Source organism: Lynx canadensis, chromosome B3 (assembly GCF_007474595.2).
Source record: "Lynx canadensis isolate LIC74 chromosome B3, mLynCan4.pri.v2, whole genome shotgun sequence".
Classification (NCBI taxonomy): Eukaryota; Metazoa; Chordata; class Mammalia; order Carnivora; family Felidae; genus Lynx; species Lynx canadensis.
Genome location: NC_044308.2, coordinates 131,026,743 through 131,046,172, shown reverse-complemented (window position 1 = coordinate 131,046,172; position 19,430 = coordinate 131,026,743). Strand labels below are relative to the sequence as shown.

At 38.1% G+C, this 19,430-nt stretch overlaps 1 protein-coding gene across 2 annotated transcripts in view; it reads left to right on the top strand.

The window, feature by feature from the left end:
• GALC (galactosylceramidase) overlaps window positions 1-19,430 on the top strand; it is a 62,046-nt gene that overhangs the window by 25,698 nt on the left and 16,918 nt on the right. For both annotated transcript variants that reach the window (XM_030319736.1, XM_030319738.1), the window contains exons 8-12: window positions 1,185-1,340; window positions 2,414-2,538; window positions 3,361-3,488; window positions 17,403-17,492; window positions 18,253-18,339. In XM_030319736.1, the coding sequence (XP_030175596.1) occupies window positions 1,185-1,340; window positions 2,414-2,538; window positions 3,361-3,488; window positions 17,403-17,492; window positions 18,253-18,339 (586 nt within the window). The remainder of the gene's footprint in view (window positions 1-1,184; window positions 1,341-2,413; window positions 2,539-3,360; window positions 3,489-17,402; window positions 17,493-18,252; window positions 18,340-19,430) is intronic.

Genomic DNA, 19,430 nt, shown 5'->3' with positions numbered 1-19,430 from the left:
ACTAAAAACTAAAACAAGTCTTGACCATCATTTCTTTAGTGTAATGAATACTATGATACCAAACTTAATTATGATGTAATCCAGTCCCCATTATTCTGCTTGTATTGTTATTACATTTTTTGTAAATAATTGTTGTCCTAAAAAGTATACGCTCATGTCCCTAAAATTACGTAGCTAATATGCTCTCTTGTTCTTGTGTTGACTATTAGTCTATTTTCTACCTCACATTTGAGATTTCTCAATTGCTTTTATTCAATAATTGGTAACTTCCAAAATCATCATTAAAGCTGTATTTTACTCTTAGAATAATTAACATACATTTATACTTGGACTGACTTTTCTCAAATAATGGACTAAGGGAGGGGTCCGTTACTCTGGGGATGGGTTTCTCAACCTGTGAACTTTTGAGATTTCCACCGGATAATTCTTTGTTGTGGGGACCTGCCCTTGCATTATAGGATGTTTAGCAGTACCTCTGGCCTTTACCCGCTAGATGCCAGTAGCAAATCCCGCCCGCCTCTGCCTTCTCCACCAGGCAAAACCGCCCGGGCTCAGAACCACCACTGCTCTGGGAGAATGATTTGTAGTTTAACTGAGGTAGTTTTTTCTTTTTATTCAAGAACGAACTCTCTGGACTTTTGTTGTGTTTGATTTTTTGTTTTTGCCTGGGAATAAATACCGAGCTGTCTTTCTCTTTGTCTACTCAGGGGTAGAAGTAGGGGAGGAGGTGCTACTTTATAAAATGGATTCATTAGTCTTATTTTTGACTTCCTTCTTACTCCTTCCTTTCTACTGTTCCGAGCTCTCTACTTCCCCTGGGAATCTGAATTCTGTCTCCAGCTCATTCATCTCTTGGAGTGTCCTAGGCTGTGGTCTCCTCTGCTGCTTCCATCTGTCTATGTGCTTCCATCCATTTTATGGTTTCTAGAAACAGAAATCTGTCACCCACTGATGATCTTCCTTCCCATTCTGCCTGTTGTTATAGGCTTATCGCATTTTAAGGGCATCCTGAGACACAAGAATGGGAAGCAGACGCTTCCAGTTGGTGTGACCTCTATCCACAAGCTGCCCAATGATTTAAAATAGAAAACACTTGTAAAGACGTGTTTTTTATTCACTCAACAAATAGATATAAGTGGCATGTGCTGCCTTTTCCCATTTCCTCCCACCCTTTTCTTTTCTAGAGCTCATTATCCTGGGACCCGAACGGTGAGGGATGCGAGGTTGACCAAGAAGAAGCTTTGGTCTTCTGAGGATTTTAGCACTTTAAATAACGATGTGGGTGCAGGCTGCTTGGGTCGCATATTGAATCAGAATTATATCAATGGCTACATGACTGCGTAAGTTATTGAAAACTTTTAAACGTTTTTATTTTGAAAAATTTCAAAAACACAATAGGTAGAAGGAAAGTACAGTGGCCTTCCTATTTCACAGCCTAGATTCAGTGGTTGTAAACAGCAGTTTCATCTATACCTACATGTACACCTAAGCTTGTGATTTTTTTTTATATTTAAATATTGTCAATATGTATCCGATAAAGTCAGACTTACTGAGATGTGATTGACGGTAAGATTCACGCAGTTCTATGGTTTTTGACAAGCCACGTATACATTTTAATGAACAATTATAAACTGCATATGTCATCACCCTTCACCCCTAAATATTTTAGCATGTGGCAATACCTGGGTCCAGAGCTTCCCTGAAATCCACAGAGTCACACTTTCAGGGTTCAGTACCAACCACTGATCGACATCTGAAGGAGTGGGCAAGCTTCCATCGGCACTTGCAGACGGGACGGAGTCCTAGTAGTGCTAGAGCTGAGACCTTGTTCCGTACGCTTCGGATGCGTTAGTAGAGTGACTCCTCACAACGATCACGTGGGCTAGGCACACTTACTATCCTCATCTTACACATGAGGAAACTGAGGTCCAGCGAGGGTGAGTGGTGGAACCATGGTTTGAACTCAGGCAGTCCGACTCTAAGCATTCTCAATCGTAATTGACTCAGCTTGAAACTGAGGCATTAAGAAGGCTGACTGTCAAAAGGAAAACAGGTATGGACAAAGCCTTGATTTGTATTTGACTCAAATTTGTGACATGTCTCGTGCTGATAAGGTGTGATTCATCTTCTGGCTGCACGACTGTTCAGTAAGACTCATACACCCAAAATACACTTATGTTGTTTAATTATGTGATTCACCGTGAAAAATACCTAGGTGGATCCAACACTGGATTTTTCACAATGTGAATGAATTTGGGTGACTTCTGTTTTCTTATTTTGGGTGGTCATTTTTTGGTTCTTTACATAGATTTATATAAATTCTGATAAGGTGTTTTTACTACAGTCTTCTAGACCTTTACATTTTGATCACAAGCTCTTTTGGTATTTCTCTTTTATCAAACAAACTTTTCAGCACAATTGCTTGGAATTTGGTGGCGAGTTACTATGAACAGTTGCCTTATGGACGATGTGGGTTGATGACTGCTCAGGAGCCGTGGAGCGGGCACTATGCTGTAGAACCCCCCATCTGGGTCGCAGGTATGGTTCAGATTCCATTTCTTCCTTCCCACATTTCTCTCTAGGAGACAAAGCAGGAGACGAGAGTATATAAACTGTGTATGGGGGCATGGAATATTGCTCAGTACATTTTCAGGGCCAGCTTTGGAGGTACCCAGTAAATACATATTGTGCAAATAAAACTTGCTTGAAACCATAAAGCTGATTAGTTTTTGAAATGCACTATTAATTTTTTAACCTTATTTTTTGTAGTTGTATTACGATGGGTTAAATAGAGGTGAACAAAAGTTCAGAAAGGATAACTTTATCTTCCTCTTGGAAAAAAAGACTTAATCAGTATTCTAAAATTGACAGTGTGGTTCATTTATTATTACCAGTAACTCTAACTACAGTTATTCTTACTACAATTGTACCATTTAACTGGACTAATTAGTCAAAAGTTGAAATGTGAGATTGGCAAGTATTTTCATCTAAAATAGTAAATAGCTTGTTAGATTCAATCAGACTCAAGTCAGTAGACAGCTTTATTTATTTATTCATTTATTTTTATTCAATTAAAAAATTTTTTTAAATGTTTATTTTTGAGAGACAGAGACACACAGCATGAGTGGGGGAGGGGCAGAGAGAGAGGGGGACACAGAATCGGAAGCAGGCTCCAGGCTCTGAGCTTTCAACACGGAGCCCAAAGCGGGGCTCAAACTCTCAAACTGCAAGATCGTGACCTGAGCCAAAGTCAGAGGCTTAACCGACTCAGCCACCCAGGTGCCCCTATTCTTTATTTTTTTAAAGAAACCCTTTTATCACTGTTTGTGTCTTACTGGGTCTTTTTCTGCTTTACTGTAGCTCATACCACTCAGTTTACTCAGCCAGGTTGGTATTACCTGAAGACAGTTGGTCACTTAGAGAAAGGAGGAAGCTACGTGGCTCTGACTGATGGCTTAGGTAACCTCACCATCATCGTTGAAACTATGGTAATTCTTTGTTGTTTTTATGAGATTAACTGTCTTCGTATTGGAAAAACAGTATAAAACACAACTAAACACCTTTAAAAACAAAAAACAAAAAACAAAACCCAGCTTTACCAAAGTGTAATTCATATGTGATAAACAACTTGTAGGTGAAGAAGAAACTTCTTCCTATACCGTCTTAGGTTCAGAAGCTGGGACCCCAAAAATTAAACTGATGAACCCCCACAGAGTAACAAGAGGAAAGAAAACAGTTTATTTGTGCATGCACCTTGCATACGTGTGCGGGATACTCTGATGAGTAACTAGGAGGGGTGGTCAGAGTTTGGGCTTGTGTTCCTAGATTAGTAAGTAATGGATAGGGGACGAAAGGACACTTAATGGAAAATAAGTGCGTTTTTGGAAAGATAAATGGGTTTTCTGGAGAGCAAGCAGGAATGACTGTGGTACTGTTTGTCTGTACCAGACCGCGGCCTTCCCCCTGCCTTTAGGGCTGTAAAAGTCCTCTATGGAAGGGACTTGGGGTAGGTTTTATTCCCATTCCTCCTCTTTGGGAGTAGATCCACCCTGAAGAGGAATTTTTGGCAGCCTTATTTCCCAGAGGAAAATAAGCTTTAGTAAGAGCTTTGCTTTTAGTAAGCTAAGGGAAGCTCAGAGAAGACTTTTTTCTGGCATCTTTTGAATCTCAAATACTTTCAACTTTAAATAATCTGTATACCACAGTGGCATAGTTTATGGTGGCATAATCTGATCCCCTTCAAACACATACTTAAAATGCACAGTTTTACAAGTTTTGATATGTAAATGACCAGTAAGCCATTGTCACAATCAAGATAGAGAACGTGTCCATCAGCGCCCCAAAAGAATACTCGTATCACTTTATAAATATTCCCTCTGTCCTGCGACTTCCCTGATCATTGCTTTTTGTCACTATGGATTAGTTTGCATTTTCTAGAGTCGTGTGTCAGTGGAATCATGCAGAATGTACTGTTTTTTGTCTTGCTGCTTTCACTCAGCATAATTATTTTGAGATTCATCCATGTTGTGTGATACCTATTGCTAAGTAGTATTCCATTGTAAGGACATACGGTAGTTTGCTTATCTATTTACTTGTTGTTGATGTTTGGCTCGTTTCTACTTTCTGGCTATTAACATAAAGCTGTGAACATTTGTGCACAAGTTTTAAATGGACATAGAGTTTTTGGGGGTAAATACATAGGAATGGAGTGGCTGGGTAATAGGAGATGTTTCTGTTTAGCTTTATAGAAAGCTGCCAAACTGTTCTCCAAAGTGATTGTACTGTTTTAAATTTCCATCAGCGTAATGGGAGTCCCAGTTTTTCTTTATCTTTGGGAATGCTTGCTGTTATCAGCTTTAAAAATGTTAGCTCTTAATAGGTATGATGTACTATTTCATTTTGGTTTTAATTTGCATTCCCCTAATGACTGATGATGTGGAGCCTTTCCTGTGCTTGTGCTTCATGTATCTTCTTTTCTTTTGCCATTTTTGTTTCTTTCTTATGGTTGAATTATATCCTTTACATATTTTGGATACAAGTCCTTTACAGATATGTGCTTTGTAAAGATATTTTCCCAGTCTATAGTTTTTCTTTTCATTTTGTTAACAGTGTCTTTGGAAGAGCAGGAGTTTTTAATTTTTATGGAGTCTGATTTATCCATTTGTACTTTTGTGGAACATGCTTCTCGTGTGGAGCTAAGAAGGTTTGCATACAGGTGCACATCTGTTCTAGTACCATTTGCTGAAAAGTCTGTTCTTTTCCCCACTGCATTGCCTTTTCACCTTTGAAAAAAAGTCAGTTGTTCATGTATAGGTGGAATTATTTCTGGACTCTATTCTGTTTCTTTGACCTAGCTATGTATCTTTACACTAGTACCGTGGTTACTCGTGTGTGTGTGTGTGTGTGTGTGTGTGTGTACAAACAATTCCTAGTAGCAGGTAGTCTTAGCCCTTCAAATTTGTTCTTTTTCAAAGTTGTTTTGTCTATTCTCGGTCGTTTGCATTTCCCTGAGAATTTTAGAATCAGCATGTCAGTTTCTACCAAAAAAAAAAAAAAAACAATACTCCCAAAAAACCCAAAAACCAAAAACCACATACAAAAAACAAACAAACAAACAAACAAAAAAACCCTGCTCAGATTTTGATGGGGATTGTCTTGAATCTTCAGATCAGTTTGAGGAGAATTGATATTTTTTTTTCCAATATATGAAATTTATTGTCAAATTGGTTTCCATACAACACCCAGTGCTCATCCCAAAAGGTGCCCTCCTCAATACCCATTACCCACCCACCCTTCCCTCCCACCCCCCATCAACCCTCAGTTTGTTCTCAGTTTTTAAGAGTCTCTTATGCTTTGGCTCTCTCCCACTCTAACCTCTTTTTTTTTTTTTTTTCCTTCCCCTCCATGGGTTTCTGTTAAGTTTCTCAGGATCCACATAAGAGTGAAAACATATGGTATCTGTCTTTCTCTGTATGGCTTATTTCACTTAGCATCACACTCTCCAGTTCCATCCACGTTGCTACAAAGGGCCGTATTTCGTTCTTTCTCATTGCCACGTAGTACTCCATTGTGTATATAAACCACAATTTCTTTATCCATTCATCAGTTGATGGACATTTAGGCTCTTTCCATCATTTGGCTATTGTTGAGAGTGCTGCTATAAACATTGGGGTACAAGTGCCCCTATGCATCACTACTCCTGTATCCCTTGGGTAAATTCCTAGCAGTGCTATTGCTGGGTCATAGGGTAGGTCTATTTTTAATTTTCTGAGGAACCTCCACACTGCTTTCCAGAGTGGCTGCACCAGAGGAGAATTGATATTTGAACAACATCAAGTGTTCTAACCCTTTAACAAGACATATCCTCAATTTATTTAGGTTTTCTTTAATTTCTCCAAATAATACAGTTTTCAGTGTACAGGTATTTCATATCTTTCGTCAAATTTTGACTAAGTCACGTTTCAATTCAATTGTAAATAGCAGTTTTTAACTTTTTAGTTCAATTAGTACCTAGTATAAAGTAATACAGTAGATTTTTGTATAAAGATATTGTTTTCTGCAATATCACTAAAGTCACCTATCGTTCCAGTAGCTTTTTTGTGGATTCCATTGGATTTTCTTTGTAAATGATCTACAAGTAGAAATAATTTTACATCTTCCTTTCCAATCTGGGTATCTTTTATTTCCTTTTCTTGTCTGATTGGACTGGCTAGAATCTCCAATACAGTGTTGAATGGAAATAGTGAGAGCATATATTCCTGGATCTCAGGAGGAAAGCACTGAGTATTTTACCAGTATGGTGTTTTTCATGGATAAACTTTATCAGGATAAAGTTCACTTTTATTTGTAACTTTTTTTGAAAAAAAAAAATCAGGAGTAGATACTGGATTTTGTCAAGTAGTTTTTCCACATTTATTGAAAACATTGTTTTTCTTTTTTTTAATTTAGTAAAATAATTATATTAACTGATTATTTAATTGAAATTTGATTCACATACTATGAAACGCAGGCTTTAAGGTATAGAATTCAGTGGTTTTAGTACATTTACAGAGTTGTGCAACCATTACTGTTATCTAATTCTGCCACCTCAAAAAGTAACCTCATACCCATTTGCAGTCATCCTCCACTCCCTCCTCCCACGTCCCTTGGCAACCACTATTTTACTCTTTGTCTCGTGGGATTTGCCTGTTTTTGATATTTCATATAAGTGGGATTATATAATATATGATCTTTTGCGTTTGGCTTCCTTCACTTAGCTTAGTGTTTTTATGGTTCTATATCAGTACCTCAGTATAATTCATAATATTCCATCTTATGAATATGTCACATTTTGTTTATTCATTGATCAGTTGATGTATATTTGAGTTGTTTCCAATTTGTGGCTATTATGAATACTAAGATTAACATTCATGTGTATGTTTTTCTGTGGACATGTGTTTTCATTTCTCTTGAGCATGTATGTAGGAGTACGATTACTAGGTGAAATGGTAACTGTGTTTAACGTTTTGAGGAACTGCCAAATTGATTTTCAGAGTTGCTGTACCATTTGACATTGCTACCAGCAGTAGGTGAGGCTTCCAGTTTCTCCGCATCCTCCCCAACAATTGTTATTGCTGGTCTCTTTGATTCTAGCCATGTTGGTGGTATGAATTGGTCTTCATTTGTGTTTTACTAGTGACTGATGACATTGGGTCACCTTTTATGTGTGTATTTGCCATCTGTATTTCTCCTTTGGAGAAATGCCCACACAGACCCTTTGCCTATTTTTAAATTAGGATGTTTGTCTTTTTGTTTTTGAAATATAAGAGTTATTCACATACCCTAGATAAAAGTCCCCTTATCAGATATGTGACTTGTAGATATTTTCTCCATTCTGTGGGTTGTTTTCCACTTCCTTTTTAAAAATTTAAATTTAATTTTTAAAAATTGTAGTGTAGGGGCGCCTGGGTGGCTCAATCAGTTAAGCGTCCTACTTCGGCTCAGGTCAGGATCTCATGGTTCACAAGTTCCAGCCTTGCATCTGGCTCTGTGCTGACAGCTCGGAGTCTGGAGCCTGCTTCGGATTCTGTGTCTCCCTCTCTCTCTGCCCCTGCCCCACTCATGCTCGGTCTCTCTCTCTCTCTGTCTCAAAAATAAATAAAAACATGAAAAATTAAAAAAAAAAATTGTAGTGTAGTTGACATTATATTAGTTGTTTTTCACTTTATTAATGGTAAAAATACAAGAATTTTAAATTTTGATGAAGCTGAATATATCCATTTTTCTTTTAGTTTTATGCTTTTGGTGTCCTATTTAAGAAATTATTGCTTAATCCAAGACATGATATTTATACCCGTGCTTGCTTCTAAGAGTTTTATAGTTTTAGCTCTCACACTTAGGTCTTTGATCCATAATATTTTTTTTTTTTTTTTTTTAAATTTTTTTTTTTTTTTTTTCAACATTTATTCATTTTTGGGACAGAGAGAGACAGAGCATGAACAGGGGAGGGGCAGAGAGAGAAGGAGACACAGAATCGGAAACAGGCTCCAGGCTCCGAGCCATCAGCCCAGAGCCTGACGCGGGGCTCGAACTCACGGACCGCGAGATCGTGACCTGGCTGAAGTCGGACGCCTAACCGACTGCGCCACCCAGGCGCCCCCATAATATTTTTTAAATAGAGGGTTAGGTATGTATCTGTAACTTCATCTTTTGCAGGTGAGTATCTAATTGTTCTTCACCATTTGTTGACTGTTCATTCTCTATTGAATTGTCTTGGCTCCCTTGTTGAAAATCAGTTGGCAATAAATGTGAGGGTTTTTTCCTGGACTCTTAATTCTATTGCCTTGGCCTGTGTATCTATCCTATGGGAGCATTATGTTGTCTTAATTACTATAGCTCTATAGTGTGTTTTTAAGTCAGGATACATGAGTCCTCCAGCTTTATTTTTCAACATTGCGTGGCTCTTCTGGGTTCCTTGCTTTTCCATAGAAGTTTTAGTATCAGCTTGTCAATTTTTGCAATGAAGCCAGTTTGGAGTTTGATAGGGATTACGTTTAACCTGTAGATCATTTGGGTAGTATTGCCACCATGACGATATCAAATCTTCCGGTGCATGAGTATGGGATATCTTTTCATTCATTGACATTTTTACTTCTTTTAATGATGTTTATAGGTTGCAGGGTATAAATCTTGTACTTCTTTTTGTTACAGTTATTATCTCTGAGTATTTTATTACTTTGGTAGAACTGTAAATGAATTGTGTTCTTCGTATCATTTTCAGAGTTTTTGTTGCTAGTGTATAGCAGTACAGTTGAGTTTTACATATTGACCTTGTATCTCACAAGCTTTTATGCTTTTTTCTTAGTTATAATAGTTTGTCTATATACAGAATTACGTCATCTGAAAAGAGAGATAGTTTTGCTTCCTTCTTTTCATTCTAGATGCCTTTGATTTTTCTCCCTTGATTAATTGCCCTTTTGTAAATATTGAATAGAAATAGTGAGAATATGCATTCTTGTACTGTAGCTGATCTTAGGGGAAACACTTTCAGTCTTTCACCATTAAGGTGAAAGCGTAAGGTTAGCTGTGGTTTTTTGGTAAATATTTTGTATAAGGTTGAAGAACTTCCCTTCTATTGCTAGTTTGTTGAGTGCTTTTGTCATGAAAGGGCACTGAATTTTAGTAAATGTCTTCTGAGTCTATTGAGATGGTCATGTGTTTTTTAATTTTATTTTATTGATACAGTGCATTATTTTGATTTTTGTCTGCTATACTAGCTTTGCATTTCTGGGATAAACTCCACTTTGTCATCATGTATAATCCTTTTTATCTGTTGCTGAATTTGATTTGCTAATGTTTTGTTTAGGATTTTTTTGTGTCCAAATTCATTGGAAATACTGGTACATAGTTTTCTTATAATCTCTTTGTTTGGTTTTGATAGAATGGTAATACCCCATAGAGTGAGTTGGGAAATGTTCCTTCCTTTTATATTTTTAAAGAGAATTTGTGAAAGGTTGGTATTAATTCTTTAAACATGTGGTAGAATTCATCAGTGAAGCCCTCTGATTTTGGGATTTTCCTACAAGAATGTTTTGGTTTATGGACTCTATTTCTTCTTACAGGTCTATTCAGATTTTGTGTTATTTTTGGAGTCAGCTTTGCTAGTTTGTGTTTAGAGAATTGGTCTATTTTATATATGTTACCTAATTTGTTTGCATATATTTGTTTATAGTATTCCCTTGTATATTACCTTTTTACTTTTGTGAGGTTGTTAAAAATGTTCCTCTTTCATTCCTGATTTTAGTAATATGTCTTCCTTTTTTTCTCTTGGTTCAAAAACCTAAAGGTTTGTCAGTTTTGCTCATCTTTTCAAATAACTTTTGCTTATGTTGATTTTTTTCTCTATTTTTCTCTTTATTTCAATAATTTCCACTCTAATCTTTATTTCTTTCCTTTTGTTAACTTTGAGTTTAGTTTGCTCTTTAAAAAAATATTTTTTTAATTTTCTTAAGGTAGAATATTAGGTTCTTTTTTTTTTTTTTTTTTTAAGTGTATTTACTTATTTTGAGAGAGACAGAGACAATGTGAGGGGAGGAGCAGAGAGAGAGGGAGACAGAGAATCCCAAGCAGGCTCCATGCTGCCAGCACAAAGCCTGATGTGGGGCTCAAACCCACAAAACTGCGGCATCATGACCTGAGCTGAAACCAAGAGTCGGACACTTAACTGACTGAGCCATGAAGTCCCCTGAGATATTTCTTTTTTTTAATATAAGTGTTCAAAGTTATGAATTACTCTGTAACTAGTACTTTAGCTGTATCTCTTCAAGTTTTATTATGTTACATTTTAATTTTTATTCATCTCAAAGTATTTTCTAATTTCTTTTGTGATTTCTTCTTTGACCCATTGCTTATTTTAGGAATGAATTAATTTGTACATTTTTGTGAGTTTTCCTAACTTTTTGTTACTGATTTTTAATTTTATTCTATTGAGATTTGAGAGTATACTTTATATGATTTTAATCTTAAGTTTATGGAGTTTTATTTTATTACTTTGCACATTATCTATCGTGGAGAATATTGCATATGTACTTGAGAAGAATGTATGTTGTGTTATTGTTGGGTAGAGTGCTATTCTATAGATGTTTGTTAGATCTAGTTGGTTTATAGTATTCAAGTCTTCTACTTCCTTGTTCTCTCTGTTGATAGTGGTTAATTGAAGTCCAACTACTATTGTTGAATCATCTGTCCTCTTGTTTTGTTTTATATATTTTGGCTCTTTCTTATAGGTGCATATGTGCTTATATTTTCCTGATGGATTGATCTTTATATCATTATAAAATGTCTCTCTAGTAACAATTTTTGTTTGTTTTAAAGTCTGTTTTGTTTATTATGACTCTAGCTATTCTTGTGGTTTCTGTTAATATGATACACATTTTCCCCTCCATTTACTTTCAGCCCCTTTGTATCTTTGAATCTCCTTTTGATAGCATAAAGTTGGATCTTGTTTTATTTTAAATGTACTCTGAACTTGGGGCCCCAGGGTGGCTCAATCGGTTAAGTGTCTGACTCTTGATTTTGGCTCAGGTCATGGTCTCATGGTTTGTGAGTTCAAGCCCTGCATCGGGCTCTGCACTGTCAGTGCTTGGGATTGTCTCTCTCTCTGCCCCTCTCCTCATGCTTTCTGAGTCTCTCTCTCTCTCTCTCTCAAAATAAATAAATAAACTTAAAAAGATTGTCTGTGGAAGACATCCAGTGACTTCTTAAAAAAAAATGTACTCTGAACTTTTGATTGGATTGTTTAGTCCATTCATATTTAATGTTAATATTGATATAGTTGGATTTACATTTGTCAAGTTACTTTTTGATTTTTATATGTCTCATTTTTGTTGTTCATCTATTCTTTCTTAACTGTCTTGTGTATTAAGTGAATATGTTCTGGTAACATTTTAATTCCTTTAATTTTTTCACTCTATTGTAGTGAGTTACTTAGTTAATGGTTGTTCTAGGGTTGTACATCTTGACTTATTAGAATCTACTTCAGATTCATATTAACTGATTTCTAGTGAGATACAGAAATATTATTCCTATATATAGCTCTATTCTCCTTCCCCCTTTTTGTTCTGTTATTGTATGTATCATACTTCTATCTGTTACAAGCCTAACAAGACTTGTTATAATTACAACTTTTTTTTTTAATTTTTTTTAACGTTTATTTATTTTTGAGACAGAGAGAGACACAGCATGAACGGGGGAGGGGCAGAGAGAGGGAGACACAGAATCGGAAGCAGGCTCCAGGATCTGAGCCATCAGCCCAGAGCCCGACGCGGGGCTCAAACTCGCGGACTGCGAGATCGTGACCTGAGCTGAAGTCGGACGCTTAACCGACTGAGCCACCCAGGCGCCCCTATAATTACAACTTTATATATAATTTTGTCTTTTAAAAAATCTGAGAATAAAGAAGAGAAATTATATATTTATTTTAATCTTATTTACCATTTTTGGTTGTTTTTATTTATTGCTGTAGATTACTGTGGATTTGTCACCATCTGGTGACACTTCCTTATTCTCATACAGTCCTCTCCCCTCGGTGGCTACTTTGTGCTATTATTGGCAATTATATCACATTTCTATATTTCATAAGCCCAACAATACAATTACATACATTATTATTTTATGCAATTGCTTTTAAATTTTTTTTTTTTTTTCAACGTTTATTTATTTTTGGGACAGAGAGAGACAGAGCATGAACGGGGGAGGGGCAGAGTGAGAGGGAGACACAGAATCGGAAACAGGTTCCAGGCTCCGAGCCATCAGCCCGGAGCCCGACGCGGGGCTCGAACTCACGGACCGCGAGATCGTGACCTGGCCGAAGTCGGACGCTTAACCGACTGCGCCACCCAGGCGCCCCTGCAATTGCTTTTAAAATCAGTTATGGGAAGAAAGAAGAAATAGGCAGTTTTACTGGCTTTTATAATTGCATAATTACCTTTGCCAGTACTTTTTGTGGATTTGAATTACTATGTGTGATCATTTGCCTTCAGTCGGAAATACTTACTTTAAATTTTGGCAAAGTTGTATCTGGAATCAGCAAATTCAGTGTTTGGTTATGTGGAAATGTACTTTGCCTTCGGTTTTTGAAAGATGATTTTGGGGCGCCTGGGTGGCGCAGTCGGTTAAGCGTCCGACTTCAGCCAGGTCACGATCTCGCGGTCCGTGAGTTCGAGCCCCGCGTCGGGCTCTGGGCTGATGGCTCGGAGCCTGGAGCCTGTTTCCGATTCTGTGTCTCCCTCTCTCTCTGCCCCTCTCCCGTTCATGCTCTGTCTCTCTCTGTCCCAAAAATAAATAAATGTTGAAAAAAAAAGAAAGATGATTTTGCTGGAAAAAGGATTCTTGGTTGACTGGTTTTCTGAGCATTTTAAATGTGTTACCCTTCGTTGTTTCTGATGATGAATCCACTTTTAATCTTACCGGGGGTTTCTTGTAAGTGGTAGGTTTTTCCCTTTCTGCTTTCAAGATTTTCTTCTTTTCTTTGACTTTCAGCATTTTTACCGGTGTCTGTGTACAACTCTTTGCTTTCACTCGTAGTTTGTTGAGCGTCTTGGATCTGTAGATTGTTTTTCATCAAATTTGGAAAGTTTTCAGCCATTTTTTCTGCAAACATTTTTTTCTGCTTCTTTCTCTGTCTACTTTCAACCCTCCCATGGTGCCTATGCTGGTACTTACTGGTCCTACAGCTCTGTGAGGTTCTGTCATTTCTCTTCATTTCTTGATCCCCTCCCCCGCCCCGCTTCTTCGGGTTGCACAGTCTCCATCAGTCTGTTTTCGTGTTCTCGAATTCTTCTGCCAGTTCAGATCTACTGTTGATCTCTCTAGTGAATTCATTTCAGTTCCTGTATTTTTCAACGTCAGAATTTCCATTTGGGTTTATAAAGAATTTTAGTCACTTTATCGATATCGTCCACTTGATGAGACATTGTGATTATTCCTCCCTTTACCAGTTCTTATTTAAGCCCGTTTCCTTTAGTTTTTTTCAAACTTACCTATGGACTACTTCGAAGTCTTTGTTAAATCCAACATTTGCTTGTGCTCACAGCCACTTCTGTTGCCTCCTTTTTTGTGTATGAGTCAGTTTTTTTTTGTTTCTTTGAATTTCTCATAATTTTGCTTTTGAAAGCCCTACCTTTTATACGATATCATGTAGCAGCTCTGAGTCCTGGTCCCCCTTCCCCCCTGGTCTGTTATTGTTTGCTTGCATGTTTATTGAGTGTTTGGCTGGAGTATTTTAGTGAGGTTTATTTCCCCCTGCACCATGAAGCCCCAGGTGTTGCTTCCTAGAGGGTGCAGCTATGGACCTGTGCAGGATCACCCTGGGATGGCAGTGGTTTCCCAGGAACTTCTTTATCACACCTCTCTGTTAATTGCTGGTAAATTGCTCTATTGTTTTCAGCCCTGCCCTGGGACTTGAAATAGCTCCACAAACTGATCCAGTCAAACCCCAGTTTCTTTGCAGAGGTGGTGTCTGAGGTTAATGTTTAGGTTCAATCTGACCTCAAAAGGGTTCACCTCAACTGTCTGTTTCTGTGTCTTTCTGTAGCAAACTAGCTGGGTTGTGGTTAAGCTAATGTATCTAAGGAAGCTGCCAGTCTCTTCTTATTTGCTTTCCCCCAGAAGCCCTATTATTTTTGAGAGCATCATTACCAACTATAACTGCTCTGTATTAGTTTCTTTGGGGAGACTTTCTGAGTTCTCTGTTTCACAGCCTGTCTGTCTCCCTGCACAAAAATCTCTAAGCTGAAGTTTAGAGCTGGGATGCGGACAAGGGTGTTCTCTCTTTGTAACACTGCTGCTTTAGGAACACAGGGTGAGGGGTGGAGGTTTGGCACCCTGGTACTCTCAGCATCCCAAGGTGAAATCACGAATGGGAGCTGTGCAGAGGAAGAGAGCACCCCCACACCCCAACCCCCAGCCTCCTGGCCATACTTGCTGCTCCTTAGCATTGGCATCGAGTAGCTGAGGGGGTGGGGGATGAGAAATGCTGAAATTCTGCTTCTCCCAGGAAGCTCCTGCAGCCTCAAGCTGGGAGCTGGGAGGAGGAAGCCCTGTGTTCTTGGCTATCCCTACTTGGCATGCAGTTTCTGTCACTTGGCTAACGGAGAAAGGGACAGAGTGGATCGTGGTTTAAATGCCACGGGTTCTTGCTCTTTTGACTGAGAGTAGATTTTTTTAAATAAAAGTTTATTTGTTGCATGCCCTTAGGATCATTTCCATTTTTCTAAAAACCATTTCCACCAGTTTTGCTGGGGAGCAACTTTGTGGAGCGCCCCACATGGCCATTCTGGAAGTAGAGCTCTGCTTCCATTTTTTAGATGTGGTTTCCTTGAGCTCTTTGAACACGTTTAAATACCTGATTTAGTGTCTTTGATTAGAAGCCTAGTATGTGGCAAGTAAAGCCGTGTTGGTCAAACATGGTTTCTGTCGAGCACTTTCATTCCTTCGTGTTGGCCACTCTTTGCTCTTTTGTTTTGTTTTACAAATCTCATTATTTGCTGAAAACTAGCCATATTACATAATGTAATGTGGCAGCTGTAGAAATCAGATTTTCTCCTGTCTAGCATTGGTGATCATTGCTTTTTATCGTTGTTGCTGCCATTTATTTGCTTAGTGACTTTCCTGAACAAATTCTGTAGTTTGTGGCTTTATCGCGTGTGGCCACCAAAGGCTCTGCATAGCTACCTTGGTGATCAGCTCATACCGTGCAGAGGTTTCCTTCTGTTTGGAACTGCACGTCTCCTGGCCTCTGCCCGTGGGCCACGTGGGCGTGTTGGGGGGCACGCGTTTGTGCTCAGGCAGGCAGTGTACCAGCCTGCGGTCGCTTGGCTTCATGTTAGAGCAAAGCTTCAAGGCCGACCTGAGTTTCCCAGTGCAGCCATCAGGGCTATTCAGGTTATCCATATCTTCTTTAGGGAGCTTGGGTTTCTGTGTCTTTCAAGAATTTTTTCCATTTCACTCAAGTTGTTCAGGTTCTGGGCATAAAGTTACTGAAGTTTTTCCCTGTGGTTCCTCTAATATGTATATAATTTGTGTTGATGTCACCTTTCTTACTGTTGATGATGGCAAGTTGTGTTTTCTTTTTATCCTGATTTCCTGATTAGTCTAGCTAGAAGTTTATCAATTTTATTGATTTCTTGAAGAATCAGCTTGTGGTTTTTTGATCATTCTTTCTCATTTTTCTGGGTTTTGTTTACGTGATTTCTCCTTTGCTCTTTATTTTTTTTTCTTTTTTTTGCTTACTTTGGCTCTTAATTTGCTCTTTTCCTACTATCTCTGGGTGGAAGCTGGAGTGTCATATCTTTCTTCTGTAATCAGTGTTCAGTGCTGTAAATTGCTCCTAAGTACTCCTTTCGTGGCATCCCACAAATCGTACGTTGTATTTTTATTTTGATACAACTCAAAATTCTTTCTAATTTCCCTTTTTATTTTTACTTTTTCTTTGAAACATGGCTTATTTAGAAGTTTGTTATTTGGTTTCTAAATATTTTGGAATTTTTCTAGAGGGTTTTCCGTTATTTACCTCTGATTTCATTCTCTCGTGTGGTCAGAGGACATATTTTGTGTGACTTGAATCTTTTTGAACGTTGAAACTTCTCTCATGGCTGAGAATATGGTGCTCCCTGGTCAATGTTGCACGTGCCCTTGAAAAGGATGTGCGCTCTGCTCTTGCTGGGGGAGGTGGTCTACAGATGTGAGTCCAGGCCAGCTCCTGGTAGTTGTGCAAATCGCCTCTATCCTTGTTGCTTTTCTGTCTAGTTGTACATCATCTATTGAGGATGAGGCATTGAAATCTCTAACAACAATTGTAACTTTTTTATTGCCCACAAAGCCTGGCCTTCTGCTTCAGTGCTCTGGGATTGTTGAATCCCCTGAAGTGGGATTATGTCTCATAATTCTTTTGATCCCAGCCCATAGTAGCGACTATTTTTAGTAAAAAATGATGTTGTCAATTTGAGAACTGTTGGTTGTATGTACTTACTGAATTTAGTTGTGTATTTGAAGGTTATGTTAAGATGAGATGCCTTTTCGGTGAAAACATACAAGCATTTGCTTTGCATTTGATGCATTTTACGTGGAATACCATTATAATATAAAAATTAATATAAAATGACTCTGCAGTTTAGCTGTGAATTTAAAGTTTATTTCAGTCAAAATGCCAGGGAGCTTTACTTCTGACTAGGCATATTCAATAGACTTTCAGTACAGGTTATACTAGAAAAAAAGTCTTTAGCGATATGGAGTAAACTCTTATTTGTCACCTAATATGTGCTATTCTATTAATCTTGGGCCTTAAATGTTTAGTTTTTTTTTTTTTTCCTCTATAATAGGTTGTATATCATTTGGGTTACTTACATGACTTTTTTTTCTCCTAGAGCCATAAACATTCTAGGTGTATACGGCCGTTTCTGCCTTATTTCAATGTGTCGCACCAGTTTGCTACCTTCCTTCTAAAGGGCTCTTTTGTAAGTAAATATGTGGGACTTTTATTTTGGTTTTGATTTGAGAATTTATATATTTTATCACAGGCTAGGCCTTCTCAAGTGAAGTCTTATATGTGTTACCAGCTATTAAGCATTTGTACATAAATGAATAGAAGCAGTGGTGTTTTCTGTCTGCTGACTGGTTTTAGTCAAACAGTGTGGAAGCCACTAGCAGGCGAAACTCTCCATGGCTTTGAAGAACACTTACCCAAAGTCACTTGCAGCAAAGTTGTTCTTGTTGGTAGAAGCATCAATTATGTAGTCTAGGGAACTTTCAAACTTTGATCTTTTCAGTATTCTGTACAAAGAAACAACAACAACAACAACAATGTAAAAAGGCACAAGATTGTTGTTATTTCTACCTATTGTTAGATTTGAATACAGAAAATACAGTGCCTTTTCTGACTACTAATTACGTAAGAATTGTTCTGTTAGTACCAGAAAATTCCTAAAAAGCATTTCACACAGGTACAATAGTGAGTATTTTTGAAGCAAAGGCACCAGAATCTTTTTAAATGTTTGCCAAAATCTGTTGTATTTACAGAACATAAAGTATTTGCTTGAACAATTTCTTCCTACTTTCAGAATGTTGCTATTGATGACTTGAGGTAGGTCTTTGGCAAATAGAAATAGAGTGTGCATTATCAGCGGTTCATTCTTGCTGGTACTTACTCATTTTGGAAATCGTCAGAGGATATGATGAACCACTCAACTATGCTTTTTTTGTGTGTTTTCTCCTCAGAGTGAAATACCAGAGCTACAGGTGTGGTATACCAGACTTGGAAAACCATCGAAGAGATTTCTTTTTAAACAACTGGATTCTCTATGGGTAGTTTTCAAATAAATTCATATATTTTAAACATTGCAAACAGTAAAAGAGAACAGACATTTGATTAATGAATTAAGAATTTTTAATTTTATAACTGATTTTGTGGCTTAAGTATAATAGAGCTAAAGTTGTTCCCAGCGGGTGTGAGTGTGAGTGTGAGTGTGAGTGTGTGTGTGTGTGTGTGTGTGCGCGCGCGCATTTATAGAAATCCTCCTCAAGGCGTAATAGGAGTGTGTGTGTTTATAGGTGTGTTTGCTCTTAGTATCTAGTTTGCCACAGTGAATGGTACCCCCATCCCTTGGCCGCCCAAGTCACAAAATTGAATCTCATCTGCGACTGTCTTTTCCCACCTACTCTTTCTTTATACACCATCATTGATCAAGTATAGAGATTCTATCACTGACATGTTTTTCTTACACGATCCTTTCTCCTCCATTCCCACTGGCTACTGCTTATTTCAGTTCCTTATTACCTCTCTCCTAAGATTTTGGAAACTACCTTCTGTTTTCTCAGCCTCCAGTCTGACTCTGTCCGGGCCACCCATCACACTGCGACTAGAATCCAGATCTGGTTTTTGTCAATCCATTGCTTAAGTCCCTCAGTGATTTTTCCTGTGAGTTGACCTCCCTTAGTGTAGCACATGACCCTCGTTGTCACCTCATGGGGTAAAAGACTGCTTTCGTTTCTCTGTGCATGTTCTGCTAACGTGGCCTGTACTCACGAATCTTCTTGCATTTTTCACAGCATGGCATGTCACTTTACTCACCTCTGTGACTTTGCACATGCTTTTTCTTCCTTCAAAACTCAGCTGAAGTGTCGCTTCCCCTGAAGCTTCCCCTACCAGTCTTAGCTCACGGCCATCTAGGCACGGGTGCTTACTTAAACACTTTCCTCACCACACCGGGCACGTTGAGGATTGGAGACCTGCCTCATTTAGCTTTTTACCTCAGGTCCCTGCTACTGTGCTTAGCACATGGGGGTTCCTCAGTAAATGTTTCAAAGAACGAATTGGTCCAAGTAGGCACACTACTTCATGTAACTGACACAAATCTACTTTTCCTGGAAACTGTTAATGTTCTGTGAATCAGTTA